General features: G+C 39.4%; 1 protein-coding gene across 2 annotated transcripts in view; it reads right to left on the reverse strand.

Moving 5' to 3' along the window:
• Positions 1 to 15,846, reverse strand: part of col5a1 (procollagen, type V, alpha 1) — an 86,296-nt gene that overhangs the window by 25,760 nt on the left and 44,690 nt on the right. For both annotated transcript variants that reach the window (XM_059358310.1, XM_059358309.1), the window contains exons 11-30: positions 15,523 to 15,585; positions 15,348 to 15,422; positions 13,445 to 13,537; positions 12,801 to 12,857; positions 12,594 to 12,647; positions 12,292 to 12,345; positions 11,600 to 11,653; positions 11,420 to 11,473; positions 11,280 to 11,333; positions 10,820 to 10,864; positions 10,023 to 10,076; positions 8,700 to 8,744; positions 7,910 to 7,963; positions 7,778 to 7,822; positions 7,230 to 7,283; positions 5,142 to 5,186; positions 4,868 to 4,921; positions 3,434 to 3,478; positions 3,010 to 3,063; positions 282 to 389 (exon numbers count right to left, since the gene is read on the reverse strand). In XM_059358310.1, coding sequence (XP_059214293.1) covers positions 282 to 389; positions 3,010 to 3,063; positions 3,434 to 3,478; positions 4,868 to 4,921; positions 5,142 to 5,186; positions 7,230 to 7,283; positions 7,778 to 7,822; positions 7,910 to 7,963; positions 8,700 to 8,744; positions 10,023 to 10,076; positions 10,820 to 10,864; positions 11,280 to 11,333; positions 11,420 to 11,473; positions 11,600 to 11,653; positions 12,292 to 12,345; positions 12,594 to 12,647; positions 12,801 to 12,857; positions 13,445 to 13,537; positions 15,348 to 15,422; positions 15,523 to 15,585 — 1,161 coding nt within the window. The remainder of the gene's footprint in view (positions 1 to 281; positions 390 to 3,009; positions 3,064 to 3,433; positions 3,479 to 4,867; positions 4,922 to 5,141; positions 5,187 to 7,229; positions 7,284 to 7,777; positions 7,823 to 7,909; positions 7,964 to 8,699; positions 8,745 to 10,022; positions 10,077 to 10,819; positions 10,865 to 11,279; positions 11,334 to 11,419; positions 11,474 to 11,599; positions 11,654 to 12,291; positions 12,346 to 12,593; positions 12,648 to 12,800; positions 12,858 to 13,444; positions 13,538 to 15,347; positions 15,423 to 15,522; positions 15,586 to 15,846) is intronic.

Genomic DNA, 15,846 nt, shown 5'->3' on the forward strand with positions numbered 1-15,846 from the left:
GCTTACCCAGTGTTCAGTTTAACAATAAAGAATGTTAGGAACTGAATAAATTTTTTACTCACAGCTGGTTCAAGAGCAGCAGCAATGAAAAATCGGTTTCTGTTCAGAAGAGAACGATCGGAAAAACTATTTTCCTTGTTAAGGCCTGCTGAGCTATCATCCCAGATCAAACATGACAATGATAGAAAATTACAGCTTATTTTTTATTATGTTTTATCAGTCAGATGGCACAGTATGTGGATATCGACGTGTGGAAGCCGAACTGGCAAAAAGCACCTTACCTTCTCACCACTCGAGCCAAGAGGACCAGCATCACCTGGGAGACCTGAGCGACCCTTTGGTCCCTCGGGACCATCTTCTCCTCTGGGTCCAGCTGGTCCTAACTCTCCCTGGAAACGCAGAAAACACAAATGTCACATCCTTTGCACTTAAACATGATCCACTGTCAGCATTAGGTGTAAACTTCTACATACTTGAATTGATCATTTTCCTTAAAGTTACCATGTGGAGTTTTCTTGCAGAAATAGTTTACATTCAGTTTTTTCACTAAACATATTTACTTGTGTATTCTTTAGGTAAGACAAAACATGTTGAATGTATTTCCATCATTATAAACCATATAAAATAACAAAAATAAAATACAAAAAGTCAATTTTGTTGGATGTAATTTAACCCCTGGTGGCTGGCTGCAGTATAAGTAATAAACCCCGCTCCTTCCATGTTAACTGAAGGGTCACTGGTCAAAAAAAGTTCAGATTTAATAAATGTTTCCCACAGATGGTTTCTGGCATTTAAGGTAGCTCTTCAAGTGCTCATTTTTCTTTTAAGTTTGGCTATAATTAGTTTTTGGTTGTTATAAAATGGGGGTGTCATGTCATGATTGACAGCTTCTCTTGACTGCAACACTGTGGCTCTACTGCACGATCATTACGCTGCAGACTCTGGCTCCAAATTATATCACGAATAGTTAACTTACTGGCATATTTTGGCAAATTTGACCAGCAAGAAGAACTACAGACACAACGCCCATCTTCATATACCAGCGAGCACTTTTCTATCTTTTTTTTTTATCCAGTCTTCAGAAATGCTCAGTTATGAGTTGGCAAGGCTCAGTTGGAAAAAGCTGATGTCAAGAATTTGTATGCACCAATCATGATTTAGCAGTATTTTATCAAAATCTGGGGATGGTTGTGGAGTCGTCTGCTTATATTAGCAGCCAATCTCAATCAATTTTGCTCTCTAACTTTACTCTTAATAAATAATATCATGAGACATAAGATTTGAAGCCAAATTATAAGGGACATTAACAGCGAAATCATTCAATATGTGCAATTTTTTCTTGCAAAGCAACCAAGTGCATCCATTTGTGGTAACTGGAGATGTCTTTTTAAAACCGTTGCATGTGTAAAGTTCTGTAAAGAATGAAGTAAAGCTATTTTCCCTCGCCGACTGCCCCTCAAAGCTGTTAGCGATCCTATTATTGCTTCTCTCCGTAAGCGTGCTCCGCTTCTAGCAGGACACCCACTAAATGACAGAGTACAAACTTGCTCTGACAACCAGTCGCTGCTGCGGAGACCCAGTGGTGTGTGAAAGGTATCTAGTTAAATGCTTGTGCGGAGTTGCACGAGCGGGCAATGGCGCGCACACACACCCCGCACACTCAAGTACACATTAAACGGCATCAAGCAAACTGTACTTGACTCACACTTGCAAGCTCATCAAAGAGAACACTTTAAATTGAGCACTCACACACACACACACACACACACACACACATACACACACATATACACCCTTTCATAGGCGTGCTTAAAAATGAGTCATTTAGATTCAAGTCCATGTGTGTCTCCTCCAGAACAGAGGGCCTCCTCAAATCCTTGCTTTCATCTGGATCTGCTACATCTCTAGAGGAAAACAGGCCGGAGCCCGTGTCTCTCTCTCGGGTTTGAAGGGGTTTAGAGTGCCATTGATTTCTCCTTCCTTTCTGTACTCAGCTATAGACAGCCTGGTCAGGGATTGGGGGATTGATGTTTGAAGTACAGGTTTGAGCGAGTTATGTTTCACGCTGTAAAAGACTGTTTTTCCTACGACTTGACATCGTAAATCCCTAATGCAGCTCGGAGAAAGAAGCTGTTCCTTGGGTACACCTGTCAAACTTTTTCTCTGCAAGTTGTCGGGGTTAGGACTTGCCTGGAAAGTGGCAGAAGGGGGAAATGGAAACTGCTCACGAAAACACACGCAAACAGCTGGCAAAGGGAGCAACACCTTATGTTTGCTCATTACCCACAATTCCACAGCAGTCAGAGGTCATAAGGGGCTTACATCTCAGGAGTGGTTGGTGCTTTCACTTAGTTCAGGTCACCCTCACACGGAACTAATCCAAAAACCAACACTAGCCTTGTTTCCATCAAAGTAGAAGCAAAATTATAAGGGGAAATTTTGTTTAAAGGAAATGTGAATTAGGGACGTTTCCATCAACTGTTTAGAGCAAATAAACAAAGCTGCATAAACGTACTTTGGTCAGAAGATGGCAGTGTAATGTATTGCTGTGTGGCTAATCTGTCAGTAAACAGTAGAAGACGTAGAGATTGCACGCGAAAGAAAAAACAACAACAAGAAAGAGGTTGCTAATCGGACTACTTTGGCCACAGACGAGAGAAAGTTTAGAGAAGACGCCAACAGCGGAAACAGCTTCTTCTTTGTCTTCTTTTGGGTTTTCCAGCAGAGTGGAAACAGCTGATTGGTCATGTGGGTTAAATGTTCACTACGTCAGAACTTATTCTGAAAAATCATTTCCATTTTCAATTTAGCGCTTCAGCTATTTCTTGAAAAAGACAAAAAAAAAAAAAAACACCTTTTATGCATATTTTCAAAAGTATAATCGAATTTTGGTGTTTCCAACAAGCTTTTCTTATGCAAACCTTCGAAATGTGCATAGAAATTCTACTATTGACTGCCAAAGTTACAGCTGTCTAATGTTTAAGTACAATATAAACAAAGAAGCCTCACCCTGTCGCCCTTGATACCCATATCTCCCTTGAAGCCGGGGAAGCCGTCTTCTCCCTGGAAGGAGAATAAAGGAGACAAAGAGGTAATGCAATGAAGGAGAAAGAATGGGATAATACAGATGTGTAAAACCATTTGTGTGGCATTCATATGCACACTCAAAAGATTAACACACACACACACACACACACAGATCCAAAGTCTTGGCAAGATCCCCTGTTGCCATAGAAACTCTTGATCGCCTTTTTTTCTCTTCTGTAGCAGCATCAGTTTTACAGGATTTCATTGAGATTATCATTAGCATGAAACATTCCATGCAAGACCAGCACAAATGTTCATCATAATTCACATAAATACAACATTTTCTCACAGCTTCTTCACTTCACACAGGAAGGGTTTCTTATCCAATAAGTCTGAGCTCTCTTACCTTTTCACCCTTATGTCCTTTAAGACCGCGTACGCCGTCGGCTCCCTGTGATGCAAGAACAGACAAATGTTACAGGCCAAGAGGGTGAACGTTGGACAAACAGGAGGGTGGGAAGTACAAAGCAGTCAGCAAGGAACATATTCATCAATGTCATGATTAAATTAACAAACTAAATTAAATAGGGCTGTACTCCATAGTTCAAAGCCTCATTTATAACGTTAACATTCAAATTCTAAATCAACATTTGAATTATGCACAGCTTTTTTGTCTGTTCGTACAGTTTAAACACAGTTTTTTTTCTGCACAGTTGCAGATAAAGATTAGGCCACATAATATTATTATTCTTAAAATTATTGTAGAATTAGATTCCAGAAGTGGCTGCTTAGGATTGTTTCTTGTGTGGTCCAAACCTTTCAATAACTCCAGAGCATTTTAAAGTCAAAATTGATTCACGGCTGATGTAACTATTTCCAAAATTCACAACATGTTTTTACAGAACAAAACATTCAGCTTCAATATTTGCTGGCACTAAAAACAACTTTCTTACTGTTTGCTTTCTTTTCTTGCATGTATTCATGTGGACGAAACTGACAACTTATATCGCATTAATCAAGAAAAACAGACTTTTAATTGCTTTATTCAAATTGAAGATTGTGTTTGAGAATTTTTTTTTCAGCAATGAACATAAAACATGATATCAGACATTCAAAAATCTCAAAAGAAATTTCAAATGTGATGAAAATGAGGTCTGGTACTGCCCTAAAATTAAGACTGCAAAGTCAGCTTAGTAAAGTATTTAAAATCCTCCCAACTACTTTTCTTGACCACTCATCTCATCTTCCTGGAGAAAGCAGACTCTTCGGCCATGTAGTTGGGGGACTTTTTAGCTAGAAGTCAAGCCACTGTGTGATCCCTTCTGTCAGAGGAAGCTTTAATGATTGGCTCAGTCATACTCTCTATCCAAGATTTTATTCGATGGGATTTTCTTTTGTCTTGGCTTTCTATCAGCTCCTGATGAAGGGCTGAAGTGCCTGGAGCTTCCGTCAGCCCCTGTGTCTAACCTTAGTGACAACCTTACGTGAGCAAAAATGATGTAAGATCTGAAAAGATGACCTTCCTGTCTTAATGTTTGCATCACTCAGATCATTTTTATGTCTCTGTGACAAGAGCAGAGGCTATCCTATTCTAGACAGAAGCAATTAATAAGTCCCTAGAAATTAAGCAGTAAACTAAGGCTTTTAATTTGTCGAAGGAGAGCTCTTAATAAAACCACTCTTAGTTGTTGGAAAAACCTTGAAAGTAATAACATTGTTTTTTTTCAGGCATTTTAATAAGCAATTGGGCAACTATTAGCCCAGAACGGTTGTTAATTGCAGGGTAACACTACCTGATGAAATTACAAATGGATTTATTAGTCGTTGATAATCATCTCACCTTCACGCCTCGGGGTCCAGGATAACCAATGGGTCCTTGAGGGCCAGCAGGGCCCTGGAGAAACATAAGTTTAGTGAGAGCTTACACACACACACTTAGAGTACACACATCCACAGTGCTAATGTTATCTACATTAATGCAAAATGTTTTATGCAAATGTGCCTGAACTAGGACAAAGGGAGGGGAAAGAAACTTAAAAAGCTTAAATAAATTCAGAAAAAGAACAAATGCAGGCTTAAAAAGTAAGAGACGCTGAGAAAGAAATTAAACTTACGGAGTGTCCTTTCTCTCCATTAGGTCCCTCCTTTCCAGGGTGACCCTGTGAATTATTAAGAGACATATTATTGCATCTCATTTCAGAATAATAACCACCATAAATACTACAACATCCTCTATAACTGAGAGATGGAGTTGTAAAACTGTGGGAGGATGTATCAAAGTGGAACATTGGAATAAGAGCCTTTTATAGTTCATCTCATTTGGGATTTTTTAACCTCAATGCATGGGTATTAAAGAGGCACTATCAGCCATTACTGAGCTCTAAAAGCTACCGTTTAGGGAGTTCACAATACATTATGTACATACTATACATGCATGTGTGCAAACACACAATGCAGAAGATGCAGAAACACACATCGAATTTGGATGTCTGGTAAAATGGGGAGAAAAATGGAACAAAATTGATTGCAATCTCATGAGACAAAGGGGCTTTGCAAAGCCTCTGATGGGGTTTTAGTGACTAGAAAGAGGATGAGGAGGGAATAAATACAAGAGAGGACAGAAATGAGGGGCACGGATGGAGCATTGAGATTGAGAGAGAGGGAATACTGCGGTTGATGGAAGATGCAACAAATGGATGAATAAAAAAGGCAGGGTGTGTAAATAGTGGGAAGCTATTTCTACTCCAAAAAGACTCTGAAAGCCATTAAAGAACCAGGGGAGGTTGTCCGCTCTCCTCCATCTCTTATTCCTCTCTTTCAACAAATCCCTCATTTTCTACAACATCTCATTGCGTCTTATTCTCTCACTACAGTTATTCATATTTCACAGCCTCTCTTCGGAGCCACCTGGCGCCTTCTAAAGCACACCTGCCATTAGCGCAGGTGTCTCTGTGCAAAGATGGGGAAGAGAGTGTTTGCATGTGTGTGGGCGGGTTGTTCCACTGTTACACAGCTGTGTTAATGCGTGGTTTCATACATATGTTTCAGACAAGTAATTATCCCAGGATGTTTTAAGTGTATCAAGTGGGGTTTTTTGAACATTTGAATGTGGTGTTTCTCACAGTTTCTGCAATTGTTACAGGCAAACTGCAGTTTTCATGTTTGTCCAAACTCAAATAATATTTGTAGTGAACAACGACTGAAATTACTCCACTACAAGTAAAAGTCCTGCATTCAAAACTTACTTAGGTACAAAATTATCAGCATCGAAATGTACTTAAAGTATCAAAAGTAAAAGTACTCGTTATGCAGAATGGACCCACTCAGATTGTTCTATACATTCCAAATACAATATTAGATTATTATTATTATTGATATATTTTTTTAATGTTAAATCTCGACCTTTAAGATTGTAAGAAGTACAATATTGGCTTCAACTGTAGCGGAGTAAAGTATAAAGTTACATAAAATGTAAAAGTATAAATTTGAGGTACTGGTGTTTTACTTAAGTACAGTACTTGAGTAAATGTACTTAGTTACATTTCACCACTGATTACATCTTTAAAATACTGCAATTTTCAAAGGTTGCCAGTTTAGTTAATGCTGTAGTTAATGCTTAACTAATGGTTGTGTTTGATGATGGTTTATGCACTATGGGGTTTTCATTCTTTTTTATTTACATTAAAAATAGAAAAAGGAACATTTTGAGTAACCGCTCGTCTTGTGTTACAAGAGCAGAGTCCTCCATCAGAAAAGCAACAAGATTAGAGTCATCAATCTCACCAATCAGAATCCCCCTTTCTCAATCTGGTTTATTGCAATAATTAATTAATGGCCAGAAGAGTGTTGCCACAGTGAAGCTGACCTTTGACCTTCAGAATATAAAACATAATTACGCCATAATATGATCCTATTAGACATTTGTGTGCAATTTCATCCCAATTAGCGGATAAAATGACAGATGTGAGGTCACACCGACCTTTGACTTCTGACCCTCAAATGCTAATCCTCATCCTTAAGGATAAGCAATTTTTGACAAATTTAAAGAAATTCCCTCCAGGTGTTTCTGATATATGGTGTTCATGAGGACCTGATAACATTACACCTCTGGCCACGGCTGCTGTCAGCACGGACAGAGACGGAGAGAGAGAAAGGCTGATTCACAAGGTTTTTTAATTTATATGTGAAATAAACGGACTCACCGGTGGACCATCAGCTCCTGGCATTCCTGGCAAACCTGGCTTTCCAGTAGGACCCTAGAAGACGGAGTAAGATGAAGGTTAGAGGTGTCATAAAAGTCAAAAACAAGACTGAGAGTCCACAGGCATGCTAGCAGCTCTGTGACATCCAGGAGAAACACAGTACCTGCATTATTCATTCTCAAATTTCAACTGTTTAATAATAAACTGAATACCCTCCATACAAAGTGGCAAATGTGATTTAGCTGAAATTGGATTAAAATGTACTATCAGGATTAAAATCTGCCTGCATTGCCTACTAGGCACTATTTGGTCCTGAGTTGGGGATGGGGCCGCGTTTGCATAATAGTGTGATAAGCATTTGGAACTGAAAAAGATAGCAACTTGGCTTTCAGCTCATACAAATGAATGAGACAATTTCCTGCAATTTTAAAGATTTGGGGTCTTTGTGTTTATTAACATTTTATCAAGCTGGCAGTTTTTTTTATTTGTGCAGAAATGGCTTGTCTCACAATATGTTATTGTTATTCAGTGATTATGTGATATCTCACCTTCTCTCCTGGAGGTCCGATTGCTCCTTGGGGCCCTGCAAGTCCCTGTGGAGAGGATACAGAATGCTCAGAACATTTTTATTTGATGGATGAGAGAAACATCAAATGTCAGACAACCTGTCCGTCACTGACCTGGGCCCCTGGGTTGCCTTGCTGTCCGGGAGGTCCTGGCTCTCCTTGAGGTCCCTGAAAACAACAAAAAAACAAGTCAATCTTAGAAATCTCATCACAAATACAAAGATTGATTGCTTTATTTACTTCCCACATGAAGGTAAGAGTGATTTGTTGCTCCATATGGTCGATTAAAAGTGAAATGCTGCTTTCAACAGATATAAATCAGAAGCTGTCTAACAGCGCATCACTGCATTATTACCTTCTTATACATAAACAGGCAAATAGCACAATATCTGGCTCTGGCTCAAGGTAGAAGACACACACACACACACACACACACACACACACATTCTCACACCTACTTTTGTAATGACAGAAACTGCTGAACCACAAACACAAAACACATTCTCTCTCAGATAACTGGCAATCAATTATGTCGCCCCGGTCCAGGAGCGAAGGAAAGCCGTTGATCTTCCATCTCTACCTAGTTGGAACATTCCCAACAGAACAGACAAGCGGCACCAGCCAGGTATTCTCTCATTACAGTCAGGCGCTGCACCAAATTGACCTGGAATGATACAACTGGCTGTGGTGGACTGCTCAAATGGATCTAAACACAGCCGGTCTATACTTCATTATCTGCTAAGTATCCTGTGATTGTACTGGTGTGTGAGACCATGACAGGGAGCGGGCTCATGTGGCAATACCGTGAATTCCACAATAAAAATAAAAACAAAGATGGGGAAATGGTGAATTTTTACTTTCTGTGACAGGTGTGTTGAATTCCTGATACTGAAGCTTCACTTACAATGTTTCCTTTGGGTCCAGAGTGGCCATCCATTCCAGTAACACCCTGGAGGAGAAGAGACAGATACAACATTTAGCAAATAAAAGGAAAGGCCAGCTAATCTATATTACACTGAAAATGTTAGTATTTTGGATGCACTTCTAGCTGCTAAATCTCACTCACCTAGCAGGATTTTTAATTTAAAGGAGATTATGCCCATTTTGAAGTTCTTACTTGCATTTATGGTGCCCTCCGGTCAAATTTCACCCAGTTTCAAAGTTTTATATCAGAGATTTGGGGTCTTTCATCTAACTATTCATAAAATAATGTGGATATATTTTTTTATGAAGTGTAAAACTTGTAGTTATGTGTTGGAATGAGGTTTGCTAAAAAGGTGAAATTAAGGATTGGTTGATAATTTATACTTATTTCTTTATAAACATTCAAACTGTGTTAATTTTGTTGTTGCCAAAGTTTTTTGCATGGTGAACAGGTCTGAACCCAGTCTGCTGTGATTGGTCCGTGTTTCCAGGTCTTCTGCATCTCCGTATCTCTGCTTCTCTGCACCAACATTGCAGCCAGGGAATGACTGTAATGGCACTATAGCTGTACTTTTTATAAGGGCGGAATTAATTACCGGTAATTGAATTTTAATAAATTGCAATATTTATGGTGCAATATCCAAATTATGGGAGGTGCAATATTTACTAAAGGCAATAAACCACTAGGAATTAAGTATTGTGTAACTGCAGAGATCCCTTCAATATTTTATTTCCCAAATCTCCCTATAAGCTATATTTCTACCTATACACACTATAGTTGTGACATCACAAGTCTTGACTCTTGCTGTGTGCATTTCTCAATGGACTGAAAGTTTTGATTCTTAATCTAAAAAGACATGGAAATCCTTTTTTTTTTTTTTTAAATGTGGAACCTTTACAAACCAAAAATTGGCTTTTGCATCCTCACTGTATGAATATGAGCATTTGATTTATTGTTTGTGATATTTCTACATGCTGCACAGGAATATCAGTTCAAAATAAGCTGCCTGATTGATGCACACTGTCCACGTTAAATCAAATCTGTTGAAACAATATAAACATTAGGTTTAAGCTTTGCTCCGCTGTAGACAAATGTCTGAAATGCTGAAGGTAAACTCAATAACATAATGCTACTCCTTGTGCATGCTGTCTGAAATATATTGAGTTTTGTATTTCCCTGTGGGTGTTTGCAGTGTCTTTTCTTCTATGAGATGGTAAAAAAAAAGTGATTCTGCTGTGTAAACAGTGAATCTATTGTAACAGCATGGATATGAAAAGGTGAGTGGAGGGTATGGTGACTCACAGGGGGTCCAGGAGGTCCCTGAGGTCCTTTTGGTCCCAGCAAACCACGGGGCCCCTAGGAAAAAAAGAAAGAAAGGGAAATGAGATTGAGAATGATATCACACCTGTGAAAGGTCTGTTGAATTATTAAACACGTTCAGCTAAATCAAGTTTCAAAATGATACTTCTGGAAACAACCTGACTTCCCAAATGTCCTTGAGGATATTCAGCAGAGTCAGATTGTGAGGGAAAGCTGCTGAAACCCCTTCTTTTTTTTCCTTTACTACACATTAATTCCCCACAGCTATGCCTATCAAACATTACTTTGAATATCTGTGCTTTGCCTCACAGCTACAGTTACCTAACAAGACCTATTGTCCTGCCAGTGTGAATTCAAGCCGACGTAGCACACCCTGGTGGACAAAATCAGTTATAGCAGCAGATATAAAGGGCTTTCTGGTGGTTTCTCCTTCCCTGTCTTCCTCCCCCTCCGTGGGGAATATCCTGCCTGAGAGAGTGGGAGGATATTATAACAAGCTTGATGTGAGCTGCCTGCATTTCCCACCTCCAAAGCTTCTCTTGTGCAGATGAAGCACGGGCAAAGCCTCATCAACATACACTTTCCAGCAATATAATGCTAAAAAAAATCTCAATTTATGTGACTATGAACAGAGGCTGCAGTCTGCAAGATGATATATGAGATCATCAGATCATTTGATTGTTCGCTAACACAGTGACATGATGGGAGCGGGGGCCCTCTCAGCTCTATCACACTATCTCTCAGTCTAAGACCGAATGGTAATACATGTGATCACTCACTGGTTCACCAGGAAGTCCCCTGGGTCCGATCTCTCCATCATCTCCCTGGGAAAAAGAGAGAACGGGTCAGAGTGTGGAACAGACAGCGAATGATAATGGAGGAGAGAGTGAGGATCGAGAGATAATGGGAAGGCACAAAGAAAAAGAGGGAAAGAGGGGATCAGGTTGCATCAGCTGTGGGTAATGAGGATGGCGAGGGAGATTAGAAGCAGATGAAGGTGTACAGAGATCAAAAAATACTAAGGAGAAAATTGAGTGAGGGAGAGGAGACGGGGGGGAGAGTGGAAGCGGAAATTCGGGTGCTGACAAAAAAGGTGAGTTTGGTAAGAGGAAGAAGTTCAACTCACAGTCATTTCTGCAACTTAATAATAGCTGAGAGATGAGATACATCAGACACAAGCGTGCACCTTCTATTTCTGAGAAAATAAAGGAAAAAGAGATAAGAAATGATAAATGTTACCCTTTCTCCATCCTCTCCAGTAGCTCCAGGAGGTCCAGAGGGGCCAGATTCACCCTGTAACAACAAACATTTAGCTTTAACAGTGGCTATCATACTTTATCATTTAAAAAAACACACTTTTCCACCACAAAAGAACTTACTCTGTGTCCTTTTTCACCAGGAAGTCCGGCCAGACCATCAAACCCTCTGTCTCCCTGAAGAGCAAAGGAAAAAAATCAGGTTGCATGCCTCTTGTACAGGCTTCAAAAACATACTTTTTTAAACTGGCATTATAAAATAAAGTGCATTGAAGTGCATTATGAATATAGTAGATAAGGTACCTTGGGTCCAGACTGTCCCGGCATGCCCCTGGCACCGTCAGCTCCAGAACGACCCTGTAAAAATAACAACAGTTACATAACAGGTCTGTTAACAGACATCACTGTGAATGTACAATGAAGAGTATAATATGTCTGGCTTTTAAATCAGCACTCCACAATGCATATTTCTGCAGGTTTAAACAAGTTCATTTAAGACTTTAAGACCATTATGAATGCAATGTAAGACTTAATTTCAAGGATATGAAGGAAAATTGGAGGCCCGGACTTGCAAAGTAAATTCATTTATTTACATTGAACTGAACATGACTACACAAAACTGTGTGCACTCAAGAGTAATGTGTTTGGTGGCTTTTTAAAGCAATCTTAACTTTTAACATCACTTACTTGTAACAATTTTAACTTCCATTACTTCTAGAGGTAGCTTTTTTCTTTTAAGAGGAGACATTAGCCCACACACCACTGATGCACACTTTGCATTAGTGGCTGTTGGTTCCAGCACACTTAAAAGCCAGAGTGAAGTTAACTGCGACTTTATAAAAGTAAGTTTAACTTCATAATAAAATCCATTTTAATGCCTAAAATGTAGATTACTGAACTTTTTAACAAACTGTATGCAAGTTATTATGTATGAGTATCAGAAAGTAATATGTTGCATGCTTTGATGCTCTCTATTCAGTCTGTGTCATGCTTACCCTTCTGCCAGGTTTTCCAGTGGGTCCAGGGGATCCCAAAGGTCCACGTGGTCCCTGAAACAAAAACACTTATAATAAACACAGAAGCATTTCTTTATTTTCTATTATTTCATCTTTATATTTACATCTTGGGGATATTAAAACAAGAACAGTTGCATATTATTCTTTACTTTGAAAAGCATAAAAATAACTTATGAACTTTAGAACTTATGTGAACCTACAATAGTTTAACAATTAGTTTGTTAAGTTTAATGGGTTTGATTTGTTTTCAAAAATTGATTTTGCATTATTATATCTCATACCTGAGGACCTGCTTCTCCAGACTCTCCCTTCAGTCCTGGGACACCAGGAGGCCCCTGACAAGAAAAACAACAGAAGATTTAATGGACACTAAACTAATAAAAGTTTTCAACTCAGCTACTGTGTAATAACTGTTGATTAAATTTCTCAACATACAATTTCGTATTGATTTCGAGTGTGTTTGTCATGAGGTGCTCTGAAATACAAACCAGTGGGCCGGATCTGCCAGTCAAACCCATTGGACCGGTGGGGCCGCGCATAGCCAGCTGAACACAGGAGGGAAAGGATTAGAACTAACATGAAAACTAAAAGGATGAAAGATTACAAGCTGATGTACATTTAGCAAATGTATGATTAAATGTAACATGGATCATGAGTATGTGTGCTGTAAGTAAATTCATAGTCATTCATTCAATTCATAGTCGCTTTGGATAAAAGCGTCTGCTAAATGACTAAATGTAAATGTAAATTTGAATTTTCCCAAAATGTTGGGACACTGTTAAAAAGACATGATAAATACAAAATGGGAAACTGTATATATATAGATATATATATTCATCACATCATCCCAACTTTTTCAGAAATGTAACAATGACATTTTTTTTTAAATGTAGTAATGATGAAAATAAAACGAGTATCAATAATGTATGAAAAACACTATACATACAAAGAGAAAACTAAAAAAGAGAATTTAACTAATGCAAATAAAAAAGGAATAAAAAAAATAAAAAAAATACGAAACAGTATGTAAAATAAGATATATGTCTTAAGCAGAAACAAGTTTGGTGAGATGTTATTAATATATTACTATGTATTATTGACTATTGCAGTGTGTTGATGTGTGAACCGTTACCCTAGCCTGCTGCATGATGGCCTGCATCTGGGCCTCCTGTGCTGATACTGCAGGTCCCTTCTGTCCAGAGTCACCTCCAGAGCTGAATCTGAACTATGGAGGGAATCACAGATTGGTGAGACTTCACTGCAGTACAGATGATACCACTGACAAAAGTAATAGCTGTGAAAACGTGGAATGACCATTGCAGGAATTGCAGTTTAATCTATTCCCAACGACATGCATTTAGTACAGGGTCCCTATCCTGAAACGATGCAACAGATGTGGAACTAGGCATCAGCCTGCTGCTGTCAAACCAGCACCATCGAAGGCTGCGTCTGCAGGCCACAAGCCTCGAATTCTACTGGCATCTGGTGGTGATAAGCCATCATTGCACTGTAGGTGAAGATCCAGGTTTGTGGTGCAACACAGGTTTGTCTGGGCCAGGCATCTCGGGCTGGGTTACATAGCACAGTCCTCAGGAGGCTGATTTTTGGTTAGTTTACAGATGCTCAGCAACAGTGAAATGTTGTGCAGGATTTCACCATCACAATAACATTGTAACCAAGAAGCAAAATACAAACAGTTGATTCAGAACATCAGGGCTGAGTCAGATCTACTGCAGCTCAGCCATCATAGACCCAATTTCTCACAAGTACTGTGCTAATCCCACAGTTTCTTCTTCTGTATAAATAAATTCTGCTGAGTTTGATTAAATATTGGCCCTCCCTTTTGCTATCTTAGTTAGAATCAACTAAATTCAGCTATTTCTTTTTTTCTGCCTGCCAATCTGTGAGCCTTTTGGTCTGTCTTTGATTCTTCCTCTCTTCAGCTTTTTTCTGTCATTCTTTCTTCAATATGCATTTCTTTACCGATCGAGCGCAACCTTGAACAAAATGTTCTGCTACATCACATTGAAGTCGAGCGAGGCCAAGGAAAGAGAAAAACACTGATGGAAAATACATTAATATTTTTTACATGACACAAAGTCGCGGTAGAGCAGACTATCCTCACAAAATAAAGACAGGAAGCATCACTATTCACTGGACTATTAAAGCAAAAGTATTTGCAAAGATTTGCCATTTAACCCTGTGATGTTGACTCCACGTTTTAAACACTAAGCCTAAGAGTTGACTGGTGAAACAACAATGCATGTTTCCAATTAGACTCGGAGCTCAAGGATCAGATTTCAAACTGTGCTTTCTGCCAGTGGATACACCAGAACGGCTTGAGTTCCTGTCCAGACGGAGCTTGCCTCATGGCTCGCCCAGACAGCTCTGCAAACCCCTGAAACCACAACTTCTTCACAACATCTGTACAACTAATCAGATCCAACAGCAGCAGTATCAGGAATCTTCCAAGTACAAGGGAGAGAAAGTAGAAAAGGTAGACGGCGCAGGAAGTCGTTAGCGCAGCTGTGTAACTGTCGAATCATTGGACGCAGCTGAAGCTACAGAAAGAACCAACGGTGTTGCTTTGCTTGCTGGAAGGATAGGATAGCTTAAATTCTAGATGAAGAATGTTGAGTAAGTTAAAACTATATAGTTAGAGTAAGTCCTTTAATACGACCTAAAGGACTCAAAACAACTGAGATTGAGGTGTTAGAGAGGGGCGCTATCTCACTTACTAAACATACCACAAGGGGCTGCTAAAGCACCGATTTACATTACAAAATATTTGTAAGGGACAGGACCATCAAACATGATCTCAAAGGAAACCCCCTTCATTTCACTACAGTGTGTAAACTACATGTCAGAGTTATTGATAAAACAGAGAAAGATACATCATACTTGGCCTTATACAAGGCTAAACAAGGATATAAAGCCACATGGAAAACGTTTTAGCGCTTTCAGCAGGCTAAACATGAAAACACACAGCGCTTCGTATTTTTGACTCTTTTTATTAACAATTTTAATTTACTTACAGGCAGCATCAGGACAGTTCCAGGGGGTCCTGGCAGACCATCAGCACCAGGAAGACCAGGACGACCCGGAGGACCCTTAGACGGAAAATAACAGAAGCATGAGCACACACACATGGACAGTTTCTGTATATTTAAGGCTTTGAAAATCAGTGTGACATGTACAATGTGTACACACCCTCTCTCCAGAATCTCCAGCACTGCCTGGTGGACCTGAAGAACCTGGGGGTCCGGGGAGGCCCTACGTGAAGCCAAAAAAATCTCATTTTACAAACATCGCACATACATAATGCATCACAAAGTAACAGTCATCGTTGTTCCACTAAAAAGTTCTCGCCTTTAACTTGCAAAGTGGTCACACATGGGAGAAAGGAATGCATGAGGCAATATGGGACAGCTTGTTGAGTTGTAAATTCTTTGTGAGGCGCTCTTTATTTGTCTATAGCTCAGCGCTTGAATGGCTGGCCTCTGTGGGACTCCATCTGCAGGGTGTCAAGAGCAA

Source organism: Centropristis striata, chromosome 19 (genome assembly GCF_030273125.1).
Source record: "Centropristis striata isolate RG_2023a ecotype Rhode Island chromosome 19, C.striata_1.0, whole genome shotgun sequence".
Classification (NCBI taxonomy): domain Eukaryota; kingdom Metazoa; phylum Chordata; class Actinopteri; order Perciformes; family Serranidae; genus Centropristis; species Centropristis striata.